Source organism: Barbus barbus, assembly GCF_936440315.1.
Source record: "Barbus barbus genome assembly, chromosome: 12".
NCBI lineage: Eukaryota > Metazoa > Chordata > Actinopteri > Cypriniformes > Cyprinidae > Barbus > Barbus barbus.
In genome coordinates, this window is record NC_136740.1 from 20886680 (window position 1) to 20908853 (window position 22174).

General features: G+C 36.2%; 3 protein-coding genes across 3 annotated transcripts; all 3 read left to right on the forward strand.

Annotated features, from left to right (window-relative positions):
• Positions 1 to 380: 380 nt before the first annotated feature.
• LOC306877824 (lysophospholipid acyltransferase 7-like) lies at positions 381 to 5874 on the forward strand. The gene is made up of 9 exons (XM_079429804.1): positions 381 to 503; positions 1241 to 1320; positions 2218 to 2347; positions 2451 to 2577; positions 2660 to 2816; positions 3186 to 3381; positions 3515 to 3667; positions 4462 to 4638; positions 4742 to 5874. Exons 2-9 carry the CDS (start codon positions 1245 to 1247, stop codon positions 5127 to 5129), a joined length of 1404 nt encoding a protein of 467 aa, XP_079285930.1. The 5' UTR covers positions 381 to 503; positions 1241 to 1244; the 3' UTR covers positions 5130 to 5874.
• Positions 5254 to 16376, forward strand: LOC306877823 (transmembrane channel-like protein 7). Its single transcript, XM_079429803.1, has 17 exons — positions 5254 to 5441; positions 7597 to 7660; positions 8459 to 8624; positions 8775 to 8917; positions 9122 to 9286; positions 9981 to 10066; positions 10745 to 10890; positions 10973 to 11120; positions 12038 to 12196; positions 12400 to 12554; positions 12839 to 12965; positions 14125 to 14222; positions 14304 to 14487; positions 14575 to 14705; positions 14834 to 14989; positions 15713 to 15791; positions 16046 to 16376. Exons 2-17 carry the CDS (start codon positions 7618 to 7620, stop codon positions 16226 to 16228), a joined length of 2169 nt encoding a protein of 722 aa, XP_079285929.1. The 5' UTR covers positions 5254 to 5441; positions 7597 to 7617; the 3' UTR covers positions 16229 to 16376.
• A 666-nt stretch (positions 16377 to 17042) lies between these two features.
• Positions 17043 to 20046, forward strand: LOC306877674 (leukocyte receptor cluster member 1 homolog). The gene is made up of 4 exons (XM_079429576.1): positions 17043 to 17490; positions 17748 to 17939; positions 18064 to 18365; positions 18743 to 20046. Exons 1-4 carry the CDS (start codon positions 17359 to 17361, stop codon positions 18954 to 18956), a joined length of 840 nt encoding a protein of 279 aa, XP_079285702.1. The 5' UTR covers positions 17043 to 17358; the 3' UTR covers positions 18957 to 20046.
• The last annotated feature ends 2128 nt before the right edge of the window (positions 20047 to 22174 follow it).

A 22174-nucleotide genomic window follows, 5' to 3' on the forward strand; every position in this document is an offset into this window, starting at 1 on the left:
TATAAAAGTCTATTGTTTTTTTAACCGTTTAATATAACCATAATATTTTAACCGTTATCTTCCTGAAAATGGGAAATAAATTACGTTTATTATTATAAACCTTATAATAAAACCTGCAGTATTTCTGGTCTTCAAATGTCTCTTACAGTCAAAAAAATGAAAAAGAAATATCTCACATTGCACAAGCAATTGTGGTAAATGATAGGACTTTTATAAAGCTATTTTTTACAAGACCATAAAGGTGTTTTGCATCTATTTTTATTGTATAGAAAAAAATATATATATAATTTGTCTCCTCTTTCCCTCTTTTTTTTGTTAACAATTTTATCATTCACGGAAGCGTTTGTTAGGAATATCTGGCAACTCCATGATCCATGAACATATGCGGTAGTAGGAAGTGGTGAGGAGACAACGAGCCAGTGCGGGCGGATAAAGGGGACTGCAGGATATTTTAATATCCCTCAGAATAAATCGTCTTACGTACATCCCCATATATCGCTGCTGTAAGTATTGCTCTGGTTATTTCAGAATTATAGGTGGCATATATGATCCACTGTCACTGATCCATTGTCAGTCTGCTTATCTGTGAGGCCAGTCTATTAGATGCATCTAAAAAAAACCTGACTATTCAAATGTCAGATTTATGATAAACTTAAGATAACTTATGTTGAATGACTGGTGCCTGGAAGTGAGTGCATGAGCTAGAGACCTGTCATGACAAGTTGGAAATGTTTGGTTCAGTAAAGTCATTAATTAAGTACATAAGCATTACCTCAACATCTCATTGTTTCATTTTTAGTAATGTCAAAGATGGGATGACTGATTAAATGTTTGCAGTTTTCCAAACTGAATAAAGGGATAGTTCCCGTAAAGTTTTTTTCTTCCGTACTGTGGAAGTCAGTGGGGACCAGCAACCGTTTGGTTACCCACAATCTTCAAAATATCTTCTGTGTTAAACAGAAGAAAGAAACTCAACTGAAGGGTGCATAAATGATGACAGCTTTTCATTTTGAGGTGAACTCTTCCTTTAACCCAAGCCACATACAATTGAATGTTAGATTAATAATGAAATATGATCTCTTAAACAAGAGGTTCTGGACTCTTGCCCTCGACCTTTGATCAAGGTCGGTGCTAAATTCTGCAGAAAAGTGGACCTCGGGGACCAGAGTTGAGAACCCCTGTATTAAACAAGTGAGACAGTTGTTATACTTATTGTTATATATGTTATTGGTGTTAACAGAAAGATGTCACCAGATGAATTAGTCTACCTAGGAATCCTTGCTGCATCAATTCCTGTAGGATTCCTCTTCCGCTACCTAAGTAAGTCTGCCCATGTTATTCTTTATATTAATGTGTGAGAAATAGGGTGAATACAGGTGAAGCTGGTTAATTTTACATTGACATTGTTTTACAACTTTTTTTTAGAATGGCTCAGCCCATCACACAATGTTGTTTTGTGACAAAAAGTACAGAATATTAAATAAATACTACAGCTTGAAATCTAACTTCATCCACACATAGACCTCAGCTAAAAACCCCGTAGATCACAGTTTTTAATGGCAAATTATTTATTATTATTAGAGTAAATGGGTCGAAATGTAAATATATGTTTGTCAAATAAATATACAAAATTACAATTTATTGCCTTTCCCAATGTACAAGTGATGCCTCATTACTGTATGAATACTTATTAATGCTGATTGGAGTAATGAAATAATAATGACAAGGATGATTAAGCTTAAGTGTCCCTCTATTCACCCTTATATAAAGCACAAAATCAGCATGAAATGAAATTTCACCCTATCCGTTTTAAATGCATGTTCTAAATTTTCTTGCAAATGATTCATCCATGTATATGTTTGATTTAAAAAAAAAACGTTTTTGACCTTGTAATTTTTAATCAAAATGTCATAACTGGATCTTCCAGTGATGTATACAGGACTTCTCCAATCATTTATTCCACTTAAACATCACCCCAAACTAACCACCACCCTGAAGCAAGCTCACTTTCATCTTCCTATATTGTTAAGTGTAATGCCCACGTCTCAAAATCCAGTCAAGAAACTGATGTATGGAACCAAGTTCTCGCCATAATTATTATTATTATTATTATTTTGATAATCCATTTATTTTCGGATGTGTCACAATAGAGAAGTATTCAGAATCGTGACTTTAAAATAACTGCCCTCGATCATTTTGCCGTGTATTATTTCCCAGGTCCTCCAGTCAAGCAGGGGGCAGCATTGCTGTTAGGTTTGATCATCTCGATAGCAACCTGCGGGATCCACACTCTACACTCTCTATGCACAGTGTTAGGAACATGGCTGATTATAAAGATGAACTGGCGGTTAGTATGAAATGTAGCTGTCAGGACTTTTTACATTGGATTTGGCGTGATTCCCCTGTTTGACTTTTGTCTTGTTTAAAAAAATATATATATATATATTTAGAAGTGCCCCTGCTCTGTCTTTGGGTTGGACGTTTCTGTACCTCCTCTTTTTCCGTCTGGTCACCTGGTTTGGCCTTCCTCAACCAACACCTTTTGCCAATGCTATTCAACTTCTTTTAACTTTGAAGGTACAAGCCAATAAAATTAGACACATTTTCCATGTTTTAATCGCTTGATATGTATTGAATGAGCTTTGTGTTGAATGCACAGATGGTCAGTTTAGCCAATGAGATTCAAAGTTATCACTTGGAGAAGAAAAAGGAAGTGAGCACCTTCACCAAATCCCCAGTGGTGGGAGGACTTTCCCATGAGCCTTCACTTTATGACATTATATCATACAGCTACTGCTATGTGGGCATAATGACAGGTATTTTGCATGATTTTTGTGTTGATTTGATTATGTGGGAATGCTTTAGAATCTATTCAAATGTACTGTTTGTTTTGCATGTATGCTAACATGTCTCTCTTTGTTTCTCTCTGCTACTAGTTCAATTATGTGTGAGTCCAATTTCTTTTTATAACTGATTGTGTTTATTATTGCTCCTCTTTTGCCATGATTTGTCCTCCCAAACTGTGGCTCATTTTTCATTCCAATTTTCCATTTGTTTCCATACCTATATTCCATCCTATCTTTGCCCATCTGCTTCATGTCTTCATTGATAACTCTTACCATTCTCTTCTCACGTTCCTTCATTTTCCATTCTTTCTCCCACCCACTCTTGCCGGTGTTCTGCAGGTCCCTTCTTCCGTTATCAGACGTATGCAGACTGGTTGCAGCAGTCCAATCCTCTCGCATTGCCAGGTAAAGAGCCCTGCCTGCAGAGGCTGAAGATGGTGCCCGTTTATGGAGCTCTATTCATAGCCGTCAACTCCGTCTTTCCCTTGTCCTATGTCCTTACTGATGACTTCCTGGACCACAACTATTTTTACAGGTACCTTTTTTTGGGTTATAATACCATTCCAAACAGAGTCTAAAAATTAAATGCCAAAGGAGATGGTAAAATTAAATCATACATTATCACAATTTGTTTTCATATTGAGAGTCATAGTGGTATTATTTTTCAGGCTTTTCTACATGGTGGCAATTTTCTTTGTATTCCGGATGCGTTTCTATTCTGCGTGGTGTGGGGCAGAGGCTGGCTGTATCAGTGCAGGTCTAGGCTGTTACCCCCAGAGGGCTCTGTCCAAATCTGGAGGAGGGCCAACGGTGAAATATAGGTAGGGTGTATAACTTCATTGATAGAGTTATAATGTGCTTTTACAATTTGACTGTAACTTGTAAATCTGATAACTTTAAAGTCCACCTACAGATATATTTATACCAGGAAATAACAGTTATGATCTTTGGAAGAATACAATTGAACTTTAATTATACAAGAAGATAAATTTACCTTTTACCGTAACAGACTTGAAGCAGGATCTAATAAAACACAGTGTCAGACGACTGCAGGGTCACAGTTGTGTCACAGAAATCTGAGCGGCTCATTTTTCACAAGCTTACAAAGAAAGGCTTACCAAAAAAATTTACTGTATTGTTCTTTTTCACATTTTCTGGGTTGGTAGATGGACCAGTTTATAACACTTAAACATGGAAAAAGTGAGATTTTCATGTTATGTCACCTTTAAAAATACTGAAAACCAAAATCGGTCTTTTAATGAATGGCATGACCATTTTCATTTCAATTAGAAAAAGTCTTGATTTTTAATAAGTTGAATATGTTTAAGAATAACATTTAGTTGGCATCGGCAATCTAAATCTGTAAAACCAAGGGAAATGAGCATGCACAATTAAATCAAACAGTACAGATAAATAAAAGTTGAATCTCTTAATATCAGCATTAACTAATATGGTACCAATATATTGTGCACTCCTAGTGTAAATGGTAATCACAATAAAAAAGGCCATATTTCTTAAGCGTGGATATACAAGGCCGTTAAGCTAGAATATCTATGGGAAATTAGAAGCTCACTTGAAGTTTGATAATGTTAATGAAATTTTATTTTTGTTTCAGTCCTGATCCGGACACAGCTGTGGAGTATGACTTTAAAACGATCCAGAACATTGACTGTTATAACACAGATTTCTGCGTAAAGGTTCGGCATGGCATGCGCTACTGGAACATGACAGTGCAGTGGTGGCTTCACCACTACATCTACCCCAACGCTCCTTTCAGAGCATATGCTCTCAGGTGCAAGCATGTACATTTGACCTTTCAACTGCATTGTGCTGTTATTGATCATCCCTAATCTTTAACTTTCTTTTTGTTTTTCTCTCTCTACTTATTATGGCAGGGCTGGATGGACTATGTTAATCAGTGCTTATTGGCATGGCCTCCATGTAGGTTACTACCTCTCTTTTCTTACTATCCCACTGTGTATCGCAGCAGAATCGGCCATGGAGTCATCAGTCAGAGCCCGTCTAGGGCCGACGGGCCAGAATGTCTTTGACTGGATCCACTGGTTCCTCAAGATGAGGGCTTACGACTGCATGTGCATGGGTTTTGTTCTCCTGAAGGCCAGCGACACCATCTACTACTGGAGCTCCATATACTTCATAATTCACATCATCGCTGTTGTTTGTATAGGAGTAGGACAAGTGATGAAAGGAGGTAAAAAGAGCGAGAGAAGGGAGCGAGGTGAAGGAGAGAAAGAGGATGTGGTAAGAGAGAAGGCTGAGTGAAACGAATGTGATGCGATGATCATGCTGATAACCGGAGAGTTGGTATGTTTGCAAAAAAAAACATTTCCCAACATGCACTGTAATAGCCATCAACTGCCATTCAAGGTATTTTGCTTTTTAAAACACAACACAAAAGTGTAATGCATGATGAACCCAAGGACATCAATCTGAATTTTATTAACAGTGAAAATAGCTTCAAATATTTCCATAATTACGATAATTCTAATGTTATCGTTTATTTTATTACATATGTTAAAGTGATTATTTTTGTTATCTGATGATAAACAGTGCAACCAGATTAATTCTGACCAGGTTAGTATTGTTTAAATTATGTTCTTTATGTAAGTTACAACTGGAAAGGAGTTTGTTTTGTATTGTTTTGTAGTGGTTCTTTGCTCATCAGTGACCTTGGGACTCAAATTAATCTCCCACACAGAGTACTTATAACTGAATCCATCCATTTACAAAAAACAACAACTAATGAATGTTCAGTGTTGGACCCGTTTCACTACTTTGAGCACAAATTTGTGGAGATTTACTCTCTCTGTATTGGTGTCTTTAAGGTAATACAACCTTTATGATAAGGTGTATGGATTGTCATTAAAAGTTAGTCTGCCTTGTTTTTCATCCATTCTGATGGATGGATTAAGTATCCATTGATGGTTAATGTTTGTGTCATATGTAACAATTAGTGCTGTCAAACGATTAATCGCATACAAAATAAAAGTTTTTGTTTGCATAATATATATGTGTGTTCTGTGTATATTTATTATGTGTAAATACACACACACACAGTATATATTTTGAAAATATTTACATGCTTATATTTATAATTTATATTATAAATATATTTAATATATAAACAAGATTTTTCTGAAATATATATACATGCATGTGTGTGTTTATATATACATAATAAATATAAACGATGTACGTATATTATGTAAACAAACACTTTTATTTTGGATGTGATTCATCGTTTGACAGCACTAGTAACAATATTATTATTCTACAAAGAATGTGAAAGTAGTTAACTTTCACTTTTTCAGAAAGTAGGAGTGAATGTTTCTGCTATTTTGTTCATTTGTTTTTTTTAGCTTGATACCACATGATGTGAAGTGCATCTTAAAATGATCAAGTTAAAATTTTGCACCAATTAACATGTTACAAAGTAAGATCTTCTCAAAAGAGCTCAAAAGTTTTGTTCTTACAAAATCAAATTATAATGAACAGCTCTATTTTAAAACATTCAGATTATTTTGTCCTCATACACTGGATGGCAGTGCTGGTGTTTAGTTAATTGATCAGTTCAGATTGTGTCCTGGTTCCTGTAATATCTACCTGATATGTTGTATCTCAAATGTTTACTTTCTGGAGTATTAAACACAGGATGTTCCACTCCAATCTTTGAGTTTTTGTTTGAAAAAAATCACAGTATTTTCATTAAAACCACAGTGATTTATTTATTTTTTTTTTTATCCTGGTGAAATGGAGACAAAATGTGTTAACAAGTATCATCTGATTTTGACAAGAAGTGGCGCCTCAAACATTTTTGTGATGGATTTTTCTCCCCCCTACAGTAATAGCTCACATTCGGCCTTGACTTGAACTACTCTTTAAAAGTTTGGGGATTGTAGAATATTTATATTTCTTACATATTTTTTGAAATAAATTATTTTTTACCATTTTAAACTCTTTTCTAATACGTTTTATAATTAAATTGATTATTTATAAACATTTCAGTTTTAATTGTCACATGATGCTTCAGAAATCATTCTAATTTGCTGATTTGGTGCCCACAAATTTTTTTTTACTATCATTGTTGAAAAGTTCTCAATATTTTTGTGCAAATTATGATACCATTTTTTCAGGATTTTTGGCACTGAGAGATGGAAGTTTTTATTATTTAATTCTCTTGTTTATTAACAATGTGTGATAGTGATAAGATTTGATATTCTGTTAATATAAAGACTCATTGGCTCATGCAACAAAAAGGTTATTCCCCTTGTCTCTATGACAACACTTTTAACAGGCAATAAAACACACGGAGACACTGACCAAAGCTCATAACCAGCTTATAACTTTAACTCATAATTTTTCAACAAATAAACTTAATTCTTCAAATATTAGTCATTACTTAAACAGTCACAAGCAATTTAGTAAATCTGTTACGAGTCCACAGAGAAAGCAAAATGCTTTAAAATGTTCACACATTGTAACTGGATCTCTCAATAGGTTGCAACTGACAAGACACAATTAGTCTACCTATAGCATGCAGCTAGTGATCAGCTGGTAATATGTACAAGGAAGTGTTTCCAAAGTTTATTTCCATGAGACTCAAAGTCCAGATGACAGAGTCCTGACGCACCAGTGTTCTTCTCCGTCGTTGGGAATTTGCCAAATTACAGACAGCTGCTGTTTCTGGATTGTGCTGTTTGTCTTTTAGTTTGTTTTATGTGGAATCCAGGTTGATAGTACCTGTTTTCTGATGGAGCTGAGAGAATTCAACAATCAAGTCCATCCACATCCAGGTAAGACCGTGTGAATATGTGTGTAACAGAAAGTCAATGTGATACATGTGCAAGGTTAGCTAACAATTAGTCCAGAGTTTGTTTTTTGCTGTAAAATGTACATTAACACTACAATGAAGTAATAACTAAACCTTTTGAATATAATCTATATAAATTCTGAAAATGCCTTTCCCATAAATTACAAGGTGATTCAAACTTTTTACTTCTAATATAAAAATGTATTTTATTTGAATATATTTACCAAAAAATTATTTAAAAATGTTAAATAAATCTAATTAAATTGTAAAATGCCATACATATTTTTACACATGTTTTAAATTGATACTATTTAAATATATATATATATATATATATATATATATATATATATATATATATATATATATAAAACAGTAATTAACAATACAATTAACCATTGTTCTCTCAATATAATGCAGATCTAATACAGTTAGGTCTTGTGACATTTATTATACTGAATAGTGTAAATCTAACCTTAGTTTCACCCATGTTCAGTGTGAAGTCTATGGTGTAAAGTCGATGTTATTTTAGAAGTGTTGAAGAGAACTGGCAGGGATGTGCATATATAGGTCAAGGCTATGTATAGAAATGTAGTGCATAGAATATTTTAAGAGTTCATGGGGAAATGCTGCTCCATTTTGTTCTCAGTCCCAGTTTTTAACACAGCCATTACTGTACTTGACTATAATGTCTCCAAGTACAGTTAAGCGTCAGTATTATCCATTCCTTGCCATGTATAATTTTTATATAATTGTGAAATACATCTCTGAACATGTACAGACTACCCTAGTCCTCACGGTTCCCTGAGGTTGCGGACAGTTCCAGTCCAAGACACAAGTGCGGTTCAGTTTAATTGGGTCTCCCCACCTGAAGATGCTGAAGACTCCAACGAACCTCGAAATCTCCGTGAGCTGCCACTGCACATGGGTCTAAAGAAAGCAGTATGGTATACATGCATTATCGTTTTATATAAATTTACCAGGGTCAACTTTTTAACTTTTACATTACCAATATTTAGGGATACCTTTGGATTGAAGAAAAACAATTCTTGTTGTTCTAACTAAAAATGTTGCTTGTTTTCGCTGTCTTCTTCCAGGCAGGTGCATCAGATGAGAGTTCCAGTAACTTCTAGCTCTTGGAACATCAAACAATCACAGACATTTCGCCGTTTCTGTGAGGTTGCCAAAGACATTCTCAGCTATCTCGTTCTGTGGAAGAGGGGAATCCAAAGGATAGGAGGTGATGAAAATATGAATTAATGAACAAAAATGAGAAATGCTGCTCTCATTTGCACATACATGTGTTTTTCCACCTTAAATGATAGGTAAATCAACTGGTCGTCTGAGATAAGACACCAAGAAAGAGCTAAAATATAAGCCTAGTGGAAATGGAAGACACAAGATCATTAAAAATAAACTTCATCCACTTGTTTTTTTTTTGTAGGTCACTTTGGTGGAGGAGTCCAATCCTACTTCTTGTTCCTGAGATTTCTTGTGATCCTCAACTTCCTGTCCTCCTTGTTAATTGGAGCATTTGTCCTCATTCCCAGCATTGTGTTTCGCTCCATGAACTTAAACTCCACCATCGCCTCCCCAGTCAATCTAACCGGTATACAACACAACACAAACTTCTCATGCTCGATTGCCTAATTTCCCTCAAATGAGAACATTCTAACTGGTTATCAGATAACAGGATAATGGTATTCATAAAAGCAGCAAGACCAGTCTGACATGTTTAGTGCCAGTTCCTTTACAGTTTAACTTCACAAAGTTATGTTAGATTAAAAAAACAATAAACTCACATGATGCCGTGTTTAAAAGCATTTTTTTTTTAATTCAGTTAATAATTCATTATAATAAATAATCCTTTCAAAGAAAACCTTATTACTTTATAAACGGGTTGGCTGTTGTGTTTGATTGACTAAACTGGGTTTTTTCTTCCCTGTTCCGATATGTTTACCTAATGCAAGGTTGTTTCCTGCAGCAATCCTAATAATAGGATTCTCCCTAATTTCCCTAGCCCTTTACTCCTAATATGATGGGATTCAGGGAAAAACACTATTAGGAATTAACCCTCTTTGTCGAAATACTAATATGCAGACTAATATACTTTTTTACATTTAAAATGAATAAAAAGTAAATATTATGACATTTTAAGAATGCTTTGTCCATTTTCAATGAACTGAATTAAGTGTACTTTAATAATAATGTTCTATCTATCTATCTATCTATCTATCTATCTATCTATCTATCTATCTATCTATCTATCTATCTATCTATCTATCTATCTATCTATCTATCAGATGTGGAGATATGCTTGCAGTATGATCCAAAACCTGGTGCCCTTCTGGTGTTTTACACATACATTCTGGACCTGGTTTCAGGAACAGTAAGGGCACGCATTCAGATTTTTAACATATCTGAATACATAGTATGATGCACTACTGTTTGCGGTTTGAGTTTAAAAGAGGTCCCTTATGCCCACCAAGACTGTATTTATTTCATCAAAATACAATAAAGTAGTAATATTGTGAAATACAATTACAGTCATTTTTAATGTAATTTATTCCAGTGAAGGCAAAGCTGAATTTTCAGCAGCCTCCACTCCAGTCTTCAGTGTCACGTGATCATTTAGAAATCATTCTAATATGCTGATTTGATGCTCAAGAACCAAATCTAATTATTAATTGAACACAGTTGTGCTACTTTGTTTTTGTTTAATGGATTGTTGCTGAATAAAAGTAAAAAAAAATTACAGTAGTGTAATTATATGAATTTAATAACATCTTCAGCACTGTCATCAATTTTTAAATAGCAGCTTTTACCAACATTTTCATTTAAACTGAATTTAAATACTTGAGAAACAATGTGGCAAATGGAATGAGAATTAATGAGAATTATTATTATGCTTGTTTGTGAGCCTGAAATAATGTGAAATTTAATTATGACTCTGAATCGAAAATAAATAGAAAATGATCTCAGTTTATTTAGTTTATCTGAAATCATATTTTTTGTTGTGAATATTTTCTTAATGATCTTCACTCATCACAATTATCTTTTTCTTTAGGGTTTTATGGAGTATTCGTACCTGTTTTACGGCTATTATAATAATTCAGTGATTGAGGGTAATGGCTTCTCTTACAACATCCCTCTGGCCTATCTATTGACGGCAGCCTTCTACTTCCTCTTCTGCTTGATTTGTATGATTATTAGGTGAGTCTTGTCAGGTTTTTCTATCAACATATTGAAAGGACATTGCTGAAGTGTTACGTTGACATCTCTGACTGGCCAACAGAATGGGTGACACGGCTCGTGTTGTTGTAGTGACGGGTGGAGGAGCAGTAGGGGGTTACAGTATGCTGGTGTTTACAGGATGGGATCATGGTCTCCAAGGAGACCGCACAACAAAACTTAAACAAAACAATCTTCGCCACCGATTACAGGTCTGTGCATTGGAAAAAAGTCTGAAATTGTCTTCAGGTGTTTTATATGAAAATACAGTGAGTTATTGTACTTGGGAAACAAAATCATTAAAGGTATAGTTCACCCCCAAATGCAAATTTGCTAAATGTTTGCTCACCACCAGTCTGTCTGATATACGGGAGTTTGTTTCTTCATCGGAAAAGATTTGGAGAAATTTAGCATTACATGCTCACCAGTGGATCCTCAGCAGTGAATGGGTGCCGTCAGAATGAGCGTTCAAACAGCTGATAAAAAATATCACAATAATCCACACTACTCCAGTCCATCCGTTATCATCCTGTGAAATGAAAACTTGTATGTTTGTAATAAACAAATCCTTTATTTAGGCATTTTTAACATCAAATTGTATTGCTTACAGCTAAATCATGAGTCCAGTATTTATAATATTGCTTTCTCTAGTGAAAAATTGGCTTGTCTGAATCAAGAGAGAAATATGCTCAGATCAAGTACCATTTACAAATTAATACAGTTCTAAACAATATGTTGGTGGAATGTGATGTGAGGGGATAACAAGGCTTGGACTTTTTCACTGGAGGAAGTGTAATTATGGATTATAGACTGGTATACTGGCCAGAAGCAATGGTTTAAATTTTAAACATTTGTTTCTTATAAACACAAAGCTTTTCTCTTTACAATACATTAATTGATGGACTGGAGTCATGTCGGTTACTTGTAAATTATTGAGATGTTTTCATCAGATGTTTGGACTCTGTCTGATGGCATCCATTTACTGCAGAGCATGCATTGACAAGTAAGTGATATGAGTAAAATTTTAACAAATTCATTTTTGGGTGAAATATTCCTTTAGAGGGAACTACTAGTGCAGTATATTTATTATTTTTGTCTTTCTCTCTCCCACTGTGTCTGTCACCCTTAGGTGGATCTAGAAGAAGAAAGGCTTAAAAAAAAGGCTGCCTCCCTGACTTTGGGCCAAACAGTCTCTCTCTATGCACTCCGTGTTTTCCTTAACCTAGTAGTCTCAGTACTCATCGGTGCAACTTTCTATGGTATTGCACAGGCAACTCAGTTCAGCCAGGTTAGCTGAAGTTATATTGCATAATGCCTTGGGCCAGTAAATTCAGATTCATGATTTGTTTAAGTGGAAGTTTTAAGATGATATACAAGTAAGATTATAAAATAAAGGAAAACTCAGTATTTATTCAGTTGGTTGAGGTTCTGATCACCCTGTCTGGCTTTATTTTTCAATGATTAATTCATTAAAATCTCTCTTTTTCTCAGTCCATGAAAAAATCGGACTTTACAGGGCTGCTGTTGCAATACTTACCCTCCATGGTCATAACAGCAAGCAATTTTGTGGTGCCGTTACTGTGTGACAAGATTGCATTACTGGAAAAGTATTCTCCCAGTACCACCGTCATCCTGGCCCTGTTGAGGTTCGCTCAATACTCACACCCACACAGAATAAAGATATCAAAGAGGACACAGAGCAGATGAAGAGCGGTACTTGTTTAGCCTTGGTTAGAGCATCATTGAGAGCTCTTCGCCTGCAGTTTCTATTGTGACCCTCATTAAATAGCTTTCAAAATGAATCATTTCAAATGAAGCATTGTCATTTTCTCTAAATACATTGCTCTCTTTGATTTGGTCTTTGTCGTTATTCTTTTGGAGACTCTTCTACTTGCTTAATGTTACTCATTCTATCTGTTGGTCATTGTAGGGCGGTATTCCTTCGTTTGGTGAGTTTGGGTGTTTTGCTGTACACTCTGTGGGACCAGATTACCTGTAAGGGAGAAATCAGCAATGAAAACTGCAATCCCTGTAATTACTATTACGACCAATATAAGGTAAATATTTTTACAATTTAAAATAGCTGTTTCTATTTTAATGTATTTTTAAAATGAAATGTATTCCTGTGATCGCAAAGCTGAATTTTTAGCAGACATTACTCCAGTCTTCAGTGTTACATAATCCTTACGAAATTATTCTAATTTGATGATTTAATGTTCAGGAAACTTTTCTTGATATTAATTTTGAAAACGGTTGTGCTGCTTAATATTTCTGTGGAAATGTAATACTTATTTTTCAGGATTGTTTCATATGTTGGACATTCAAAATCACAGGAATAGAAATCTTTTGCAACAATGTAAATGTCTTAGGCCGTGTTCACACTTGGCGTCTTTTTTGACTAGAAAAAGTTGACAAGAGCGTTTTTTTAATGAAAAACAAAGCTGGCAGCGTCTGTTACAAATAGCAGCTGAGAGCGTCTTTTGTTATCATAGCAACAGCTGCAACAGTAGCCTAGCGCTGTGTACCGCAGAAATGTCAAGAAAGAGTAAAAAGTTGGCTCTTGCGTTGACTTTTGAAGTTAACGGGAAAGAAAATGTCGATTCACAACGACGTTTGTGGGTGCACGACATTATACGGGGAAGGAACCAATATTATGATAGCGTTTTGTGCTCATATCATACAGCTCCTTGTGCTCTGAAACTAGTACGAGCAGTCTATCTACCGGCACCTTCTCCATTTTTCTTCTTGTTGTTATGGAAACGACAGATCTCGCTACTCGCTTGTCATTGGTCAGCTGTCAAAAAGGCGCTTGACGTAGGGCGTTTTTTTCAGAAAAGTTGAAATTTTTTCAACTCGAAAAAACGCTCTGAGCTGCAGAAAAAGACGCCGGCGGTGGCGTTTTAAAAAGCGCTCAGGACTTTTTTGAAAACACGGTTTACTCCATAGGATTATAATGTAAAACAGACGCCGGCAGCTTCGAAAAAGACGCCAAGTGTGAACACGGCCTTAACTGTCCTGTTTGATAAATTAATGCATCCTAATGCATGAATCAATAATTTCTTAAAAAAAAACATACTTTTCCCAAACTTTAGAAATTTTCAGTGTAAGTTTTAGGACAGATTTCTTGCTGTTTAATGGCTACAGAGTCTCAAAAGTTTGCCTCTTTCTGTCTCTGTTTATTTTTAAACTTTGAATCCCTTTCTCACAATTATATAGTGCTGGGAGACACGTGTTGGACAGGAAATGTATAAACTAACTCTTTTTGACTTCCTGATTACCATCGCTACACTTATCCTGGTAGAATTCCCACGCAGGTCTGTTTACACATTTGTGCATTCGGTCATACATTTCTATATTAAAACTTTAAGCCTGTAACTTCTTATCGCCATTTTCAGGATTGTGGTTGATCATTGCTCTTGTAAACTGACTCAGTGGGTCGGACGGCAGGAGTTTCTGGTTGCCCCGAATGTTCTCGCTCTAGTTTACAGTCAAACGGTGGTTTGGGCTGGAGCTCTTTTCTGTCCATTGCTACCATTCATCAACACCATCAAGTTCATACTCTTCTATTACTGCAAAAAGGTACCATGAACACGTCCCTCTTAGACACACACATCTAAGTTAACAATTGATTGCAATTTCTCATTTGTTACTGTTTGCTTGTGTCAGATAACTCTCTTCCAGAATTGTCAACCGGCAACAAGAAACTTCAGATCCACCACCTCCAATTTCTTCTTCCTGTTGGTTCTGCTCTTTGGATGGATGTTGTCCAGCATGGTTCTCCTTTACAGTGTGGCTAAGTCAGTGTGGCCTGTAACACTTTGTTGTAGCACACTGATTTTAGTGACAGAAAGAATATTTGTGTATAATCATGCATATGTCAAGTGTTATGTTGACTTTCTGCATATCTCTCCTTTTTTTTTGGTAGGATCCATCCATCTTATGGCTGTGGGCCTTTCCGCATGAACTCAGCAATGTGGGAAGTTGTACCAGGAGCTGTTAAAATGCTAAGCCACACCAGTAAAGAATTCCTGTTTTATATCGGCTCCCAGAAATTCTCCATACCACTCTTCATCTTCTGCTGGTCAGTATAAACCTTTCAATTCAGGATTTCTTATGGTTTCATGTAAAATTGTACTGTAACTGTAATTTGTTTAAAAACATTGATATTCCTATAAAGAGTTGCTTTAAGGGATACTCCACCCCAAAATAAAAATTGTGTCATTAATCACTTACCCCCATGTCGTTCCAAACCTGTAAAAGCTTTGTTCGTCTTCGGAACACGATTTAAGATATTTTAGATGAAAACCAGGAGGCTTGTGACTGTCCCATTGACTGCCAAGTAAATAACACTGTCAAGGTCCAGAAAAGTACGAAAAACATCGCCAAAATAGTCCATCTGCCATCAGTTTTGTACGGAAATAAAACAAAAATAACGACTTTATTCAACAATTCGTTGTTTTATTTACGTACAAAAAGTATTCTCGTCACTTCATAACGTTACGGTTGAACCACTGATGGCAGATGGACTATTTTGGCGATGTTTTTCATACTTTTCTGGACCTTGACAGTGTAATTTACTTGGCAGTCAATGGGATAGTCACAAGCCTCCCGGTTTTCATCTAAAATATCTTAAATTGTGTTCCGAGGATGAACGAAGCTTTTACGGGTTTGGAACGACATGGGGGTAAGTGATTAATGGCAAAATTTTCATTTTGGGGTGGAGTATCCCTTTAAGAGATAAATGTTGCATAAGTAATATATTGCTGCAGGATTAGGACTGATTTTTGATTTTTATTATATACAGTGTGCTCCTGTGCTATGTGAACGCTTTAACATCTGTCCATGGGAAAAGTGTAACATTGCTGAAATCTCAGTGTAAACTGGTAAGTTCTTAGTTATAGAGTAATACAAATCTATGGATTAGAATGGTTATGCATATTTAAATTGTGTAATTGTATAATATAATAATATTTAATTGCAATACATTTCCTTTGTATACCTTTTTAAGCACAAAAAAAGTGTTTGTGGTCTGAATATTAGATAAAAAACCGCTAAGATAAAATAATGGGGTGTGATATCTTCTGACTGGAACCAATATTAATCTATCCTTTAATCCATATTTATCTGGGTGCAACAGGAACAGCGTGACAAGCAGTTCTTGATCAGACAAATTGAAGAGCTGAATGCCACAGTGCAGAAGGAACAACATGAACCACAGCAGCCCCAGAGAGAGTCCAAGCCCTTATACCACACAGCAACACAGATGAATCAACATTACAATTATGCATGTGATCCTGATGAAGACCCAAGGCCATATTAAAACTTCAGTGCAGTGTATCCTGGAATTCTGAAATCTGTGCACTCCATTATTTTACAGAAATAAAACCAATGATATTTTTACTACCGTTCAAAAATTGTTTTTAAAAGGATGCATTAATTTGATTAAAAGTGACATTGAAGTATAATGTTACAAAATGTTTCTATTTCAGTGTTCTCTATTCATCAAAGATTCCTGAACACTGTTTCTACAAAATTAAGAAGCACAACCATTTTTAACAATGACAAAAAAAGAAGAAGAAATATGTTTCATTTGCACCAAATCAGCATATTAGAATGCTTTCTGAAGGATGATTTGACACTCAAGACTGGAATAAGGGCTGCTTAAAATGTAGCTTTGCCATAACAGGAATATATTTCATTTTAAAATATGTTAAAATAGAAAATTGTTATTTTAAATTGTAATAATATTTTACAATATTACTGTGTTACTGTATGATTAAATTCATGCAGATTTGGTGAGCATATGAGTCTTTCAAAAAAAAAAGTTAATTTATTAAATATATGCTTTTTTATGAGCCAGTGTTCCTTTTTTTTCCCCTCAAATCTCTTACCATGAAAAAAGATCATTTAAAACTGCATTCTTTAAAACATTTTCAAACATGAAGAATTAAAATACACTATCATTATAAATTGCTGAGCGTTACGATATATTCAAGTATTATAAAATTCTGAAAATTGTTTCCCTGGCAAACAAAAGGCTTTCGTTGAGTGTTTGTTTTAGCTGCGCCATCATGTGGTAGCCTACATGTACTGCATGGCTTTTCAATGCTTCACAGACATTTTACGTGTGACGTGATCACGCCACGGCTACTTCCGGTGTTTGCAAAGCATTTTTTCTGTACATTTTAGTCGGTATATTTTTTTTTCGAAAGCTGTTTCTTTTGTGTTTTTTGTGAACATTCAGAATGGAAGAAACGCATATAATTTACACAGGGATTCAGTGGCGAGTTTGAATTTCGCTGCGTAAGTTAGTTTGTTGACGAGTCGGTTTGTTTTGAGCCATAAACTAAGCTGTTGCCTCATTTATTGGACCTTATGCGAGGTTTGACAAACTTGCTACGAGACTAGAACTACATTTTTCTGTTTCACTGTTCTCATTAGTATTACATAATGAACATTTTGCCCAAAAAAAGCTGGCATGTGCGCAATAAGGACAACATTGCGCGCGTGCGACGCGACGAGGCTCAAGCAGCAGAGGAGCAACGCGAGATTCAGCGGCGAGTGGAACGCGCAGAGCAAGAGGTAACCATAACAACCCAGCATCCTTCCACTGTTTCTAGGTTAATTTACTACATTCCCATCCCCTCCTGCTCTCAGTGACCCCTGCATGAGTCCTCAGAATTACTTTAAAATAAATAAAAGGTGTATTTTGGCTATCTTTGTTTGTTTGGCTGGTATCTTAAATATAATGCATGCATAAATGTTAAGTTGCTATCTAAATTTTATCTTATGGCTTGAATTTGACCTGAATGTTGGTTTCTGATCCCATAATCCCTCAGGCTCGAACTGAGTATTTGAGAAAGAAAGCTCAAGCAGCCCTTCAGCAGACAGGAAAATGGACAGAGGATGGAGAAACGGCGGAGACCAGCCGAGGAGCCCAAGAGATCGAACACTTAAATCTGTTTCCTCTAGAAGACTCGTCTGAAAAGAAAGGAAATGCAGAATACCTCAAAGAGAAGAAGGAAGAGAAGGTGAGACAAAAAAGACTAAACGCATCCTTACTTACAATATTAAGAGTTGACATTTTACTTTTTATACTGCACATAGATAATTTAAAATGGTCTGTTTTTTTTTGTTTGTGATATTTTATTTTAGGAGAAGCAGGAGCGTGCTATTGGTCTTTTAGTGTCTCTAGGTCCCGCTCCTGGAACAGAAGCAACTCCCTGGTACCTGAAAGGTGGAAAAGAAAAAGAAGAAGATATAGAGAAGAAAGAAAAAGGCATAAACAAGCCAAGAACCATAACTGAAGAGGAGAGACAAAAGAAAGACAGGAAGCTGAAAGACAGTTTGGATCCTCTTAAGGAAATGAAGAAAGCACTGGCAGTGAAGGACAGGAAGGAGAAAAAGCATAAGAAGAAGGAGAAGAAAGACAGAGGAGAGAAGAGGAGTGGAGAGAGGTGTGAATTACATTTTCTATTTCTGTCAACACCAATAAATCATCTTGTCTGGCTACACAACAATGTAGTCATTCTAAATCCAAACCTTTTGAACAGTAGTATGTATGCGTTTAGAATTAGTGTGTTTTTGCTTTCAAATATCTTTCTGATGTCATGTTAAAAGAACTTAAGAGTTTCCAGTTTTCTTCTGTTGAGTAATACTGCAGTCTTTAATTACAAATAAATACAAAAGTGTTACGTAAATTAGACTCTGAGAATTGTGTCCCTTGCAAACAGGTTCACTTATGCATGAGTACATGCCCACTGCGGTAGTAACTTGTTTGACTCCATTTGTCAACTTTTTCATTCTAAAATGATTTATTTTCCTCTCATGACAGTTCAGTTGAGAGGTTACGGGCTGAAAGGCTGCAGAGAGAAGCGGAGGAGAGGAAAAGGACACAGGCTTTACTGGATCAGAGGAGTGGAGGCGGGAAAGAAAAACAGCACGAGCGAGAGATGGGGGATAGAGACAGACCATACAACAGCGCCTACTTTCCTGAATTGGCACGGAAAAGGCAAAGGAGAGACAGAGATCAGTATGGCTTTTATTAGCTTTCAAAGGCATCGATTCAATAAGTCTAGAAATTGCAGAACTGTTTTGTGGTCGGACAAGAAATTAGCCACGTGCAAAGTGTGTAGACCATTAAAATGACTGATTGCTACCTACAAGCCATCGATCTGGCCTCTACAACACTTTTATCGGCGTCTGATGACTTGGAAAACAAGAAAACCTCCTTTTTGTTTGTGCTCACAGCAAAAGAGTGATTAAGTTGTTGTAAAAATGTCATCTTATGATTTGTATGGTCTGCATCAGAGTTGTTTTCCTGAACAATTTAGAGGTATCAGCATTACAATGTGGACAAGCCATTATTGTGAGACTAAGAACATTTTTTCTTTGCTGGTGATATTGGAATCCATAAAATGTTTTGTTCTTGTCATGTCTAAATACTTCATTTTACCCTGGTATTGCACAGCTGGGCTACATTGTAAAAAGTCTGGCCCATATTGCCACTTATTCTGGCCACAAACTGCCCTCTTACTGTCCTAATCTAAAGGTAAGATCATAATATACATGATTCCGAATAGGACATTAGAGAATCGCACACAAGTTCTTGATTTGCTGATATGCTCTTCATGCCAGAGTCCAGTATCCTTTGAACATATTTTATTAAATTGCACTGGTTTAATTTCACTTAGGAAATTCTATTACTCTGCAGAACACTTACAGAGTCAACCCTGAATCCATTTTAGAGTTTTTATCTAAAACAAACGTGATGTAATTTTTTTAAATTGCTCTTTTATATTATGTCAGCTTGTTACTTGCCATGAAAATAGCCAGGGACGCTAGCATGGCATTAATTCACCAACCAACCCTGATGTAAAGTGTTGACATGTTGTTTTTACATGGCAGTTAGAGAGGTTTATCTCAGATTATACCACAATAATATATTTTTGCGAAAAAATGGCATAGCATTCTCTTTAAACAGTTGTACAGAAAATGCATGTCGCAGAAAATGTGTGCAGTCTCAGTATCGTGCAGAAAACAAGTGTAGTCTATTTCACAGAAAACAAAGCAGAATATACATTTTTTGACAGTCACATATTGTGAAAATGCCATATAAAGTTGCTACTAGAAATACTCATTATGCCTCTATATCCTTTGTGGTTCATAATATAAAGTGCAATTATGAATTTAATTAATTAATATGCACTGTTTTCAATCTAAGCAGATATGTTTTTGTGCGAATAAAAACAAATGCTAGGAGGATGAGATTATAAAATTAGTTGGTATTCAAAGCATCAATTGGTATTTAAAGACATCTTTGTGGTGAAAAAATGTGGCCTTTTCCAGACACAGACAGAGATTTGCATGTCATTAACTTGAAGGCCACAAAGAATTTGAATGGCACGCTCCGTGCACCTGTCCTCCCAAACGGATCATGTCACCGCTCCGTGGAGGTGGTCCGATTTAGGGGGATTTTGATGCAATGATACCCAAGGCCACGACACGGGGGTGTTGACGTTCTCTCCAGTCTAATAAACAAACGCTTTTGTTGGCGGGCAGCAGGTACCTGAGCGAAGGGCATCGCGTAATCGTTCTACCTGCGAAAATTGCCGCGAGGCGCACGCAGCTCCACAGAGATAATAGCGCAAGCTCGGTCGCGTCTGACGTAGAGGGGCTTCTTGGAAGAAAACATAGCTGGACCACTCACATGACACTGACACTCCATATAGGATCGGTATAGAACCAATAGAATGACTTCACTGGTGTTTTCTGCTCGTTTTCGACCGATGGGACGCGATGAGGACGGAATGGTAACAGCGCGCTGGTGAGGATGAGGATCGCAGGATTAAGCTGACACAAAAGAGCGTTCACACCGTGTTTAATTGCGGATTAAACGAGGGCATCAGTCTTGTACAACAAGGAGACGGTTCTTTATTAGCGGGGAGCCAGACGCGCGGCGGGGAACGTTGACCGCGTCGCTCGGATGGTGGTGCCGTGGACCGCGCGACTATGTCACTACAGTGCTGGGTGATTGTTCTGGTGGTGCTGATGTCGTACTTCAACCCGGAGAGAGCTCTGGGAGCCCCGCAGAAGGAAGGTGAGCGTGTCGTTCAGATGGTATGATGTTATTGATGCGCTCGAGGGGGGAGGAGGCGATGAGACGCTGTATGAATAAGGAAAATGTGACAGTCTGATGTGAATATTTTATATTTTAGGACGTGGAGTGACTCGTGTATTATTTCATAATTCATATCTATTATACCTAAGTTTAATATGTGTCGTTATATTGAGCCCAGGCATCCTGCGCTAATGATAATAAAGGTGTCTGGCTGGTGCTGGTGCGCATGTATGATTCTTCATTGTGGGCCTGCAATACCGCTCTCCTCTATGTAATTTTACTTATGGGCCTGAGGTAGTACATATTATTTTACATAACGCGATTTTCCCTGAATCAACATATACCCCTGTTTTGGCAGAACTGCATCATCTGCGGCTTACTATTATGTCTGATGTTTTATTCCGCGCGTTATTTTAGCAGTATCATGAACACAAATGTGCCACAACAGGCCGGCGTGTTTATTTGTGTGCTCGTATGCAGTATGTGTAACCATATGGTCAAAGAAGGGAACTGCGTACAGGTCCGTGTCTGCCAATGTCGGGCCACTGTTCCTCGAACAATAAAATGTTATCAGATGAATAATAACACCCTTCATGTATTCACACAGCTACCTGCTCATTAGCCTTTATATTTCCACAGTTCAAGTGGACGAATTCCACGGGTGATTCTCGAATGCAAAACCCGTGTCTATTGTTAATTGCAAGCCTGGGATTTGTGGTAATGATTATGGTTTTTAATATGCATTTACGCGAATTTATTTATTTATTTTTGTCATGGGTGACTGGCCTGTGCATTGATCCTTAGCGACACAAGTAAGGTTCGAGTGTTCTGACATCATGTGATATTTAGAAATGATAAAGCTGTACAGTAGTCTCCATAAAACGAGAACAAGATAGGCTTCTGATATTCTGAATTGTGAGATACTATATAAATTATTTTTTATTTGTAAATGGTAATAATGCTAATAATGACGACGTATTATGTAATGTTATATTATAATTATTGTGATAATATTAATAAAAAATAATAATAATGTTTTTTGTTGTTGCTGTTAATAATAATACCTACTACTTTATAGTTGAGAAAAGGTGTAATAATATTCAGGTTTCTGTTATTTTCCTAAAAAATGGCATCTATAAACTTCAA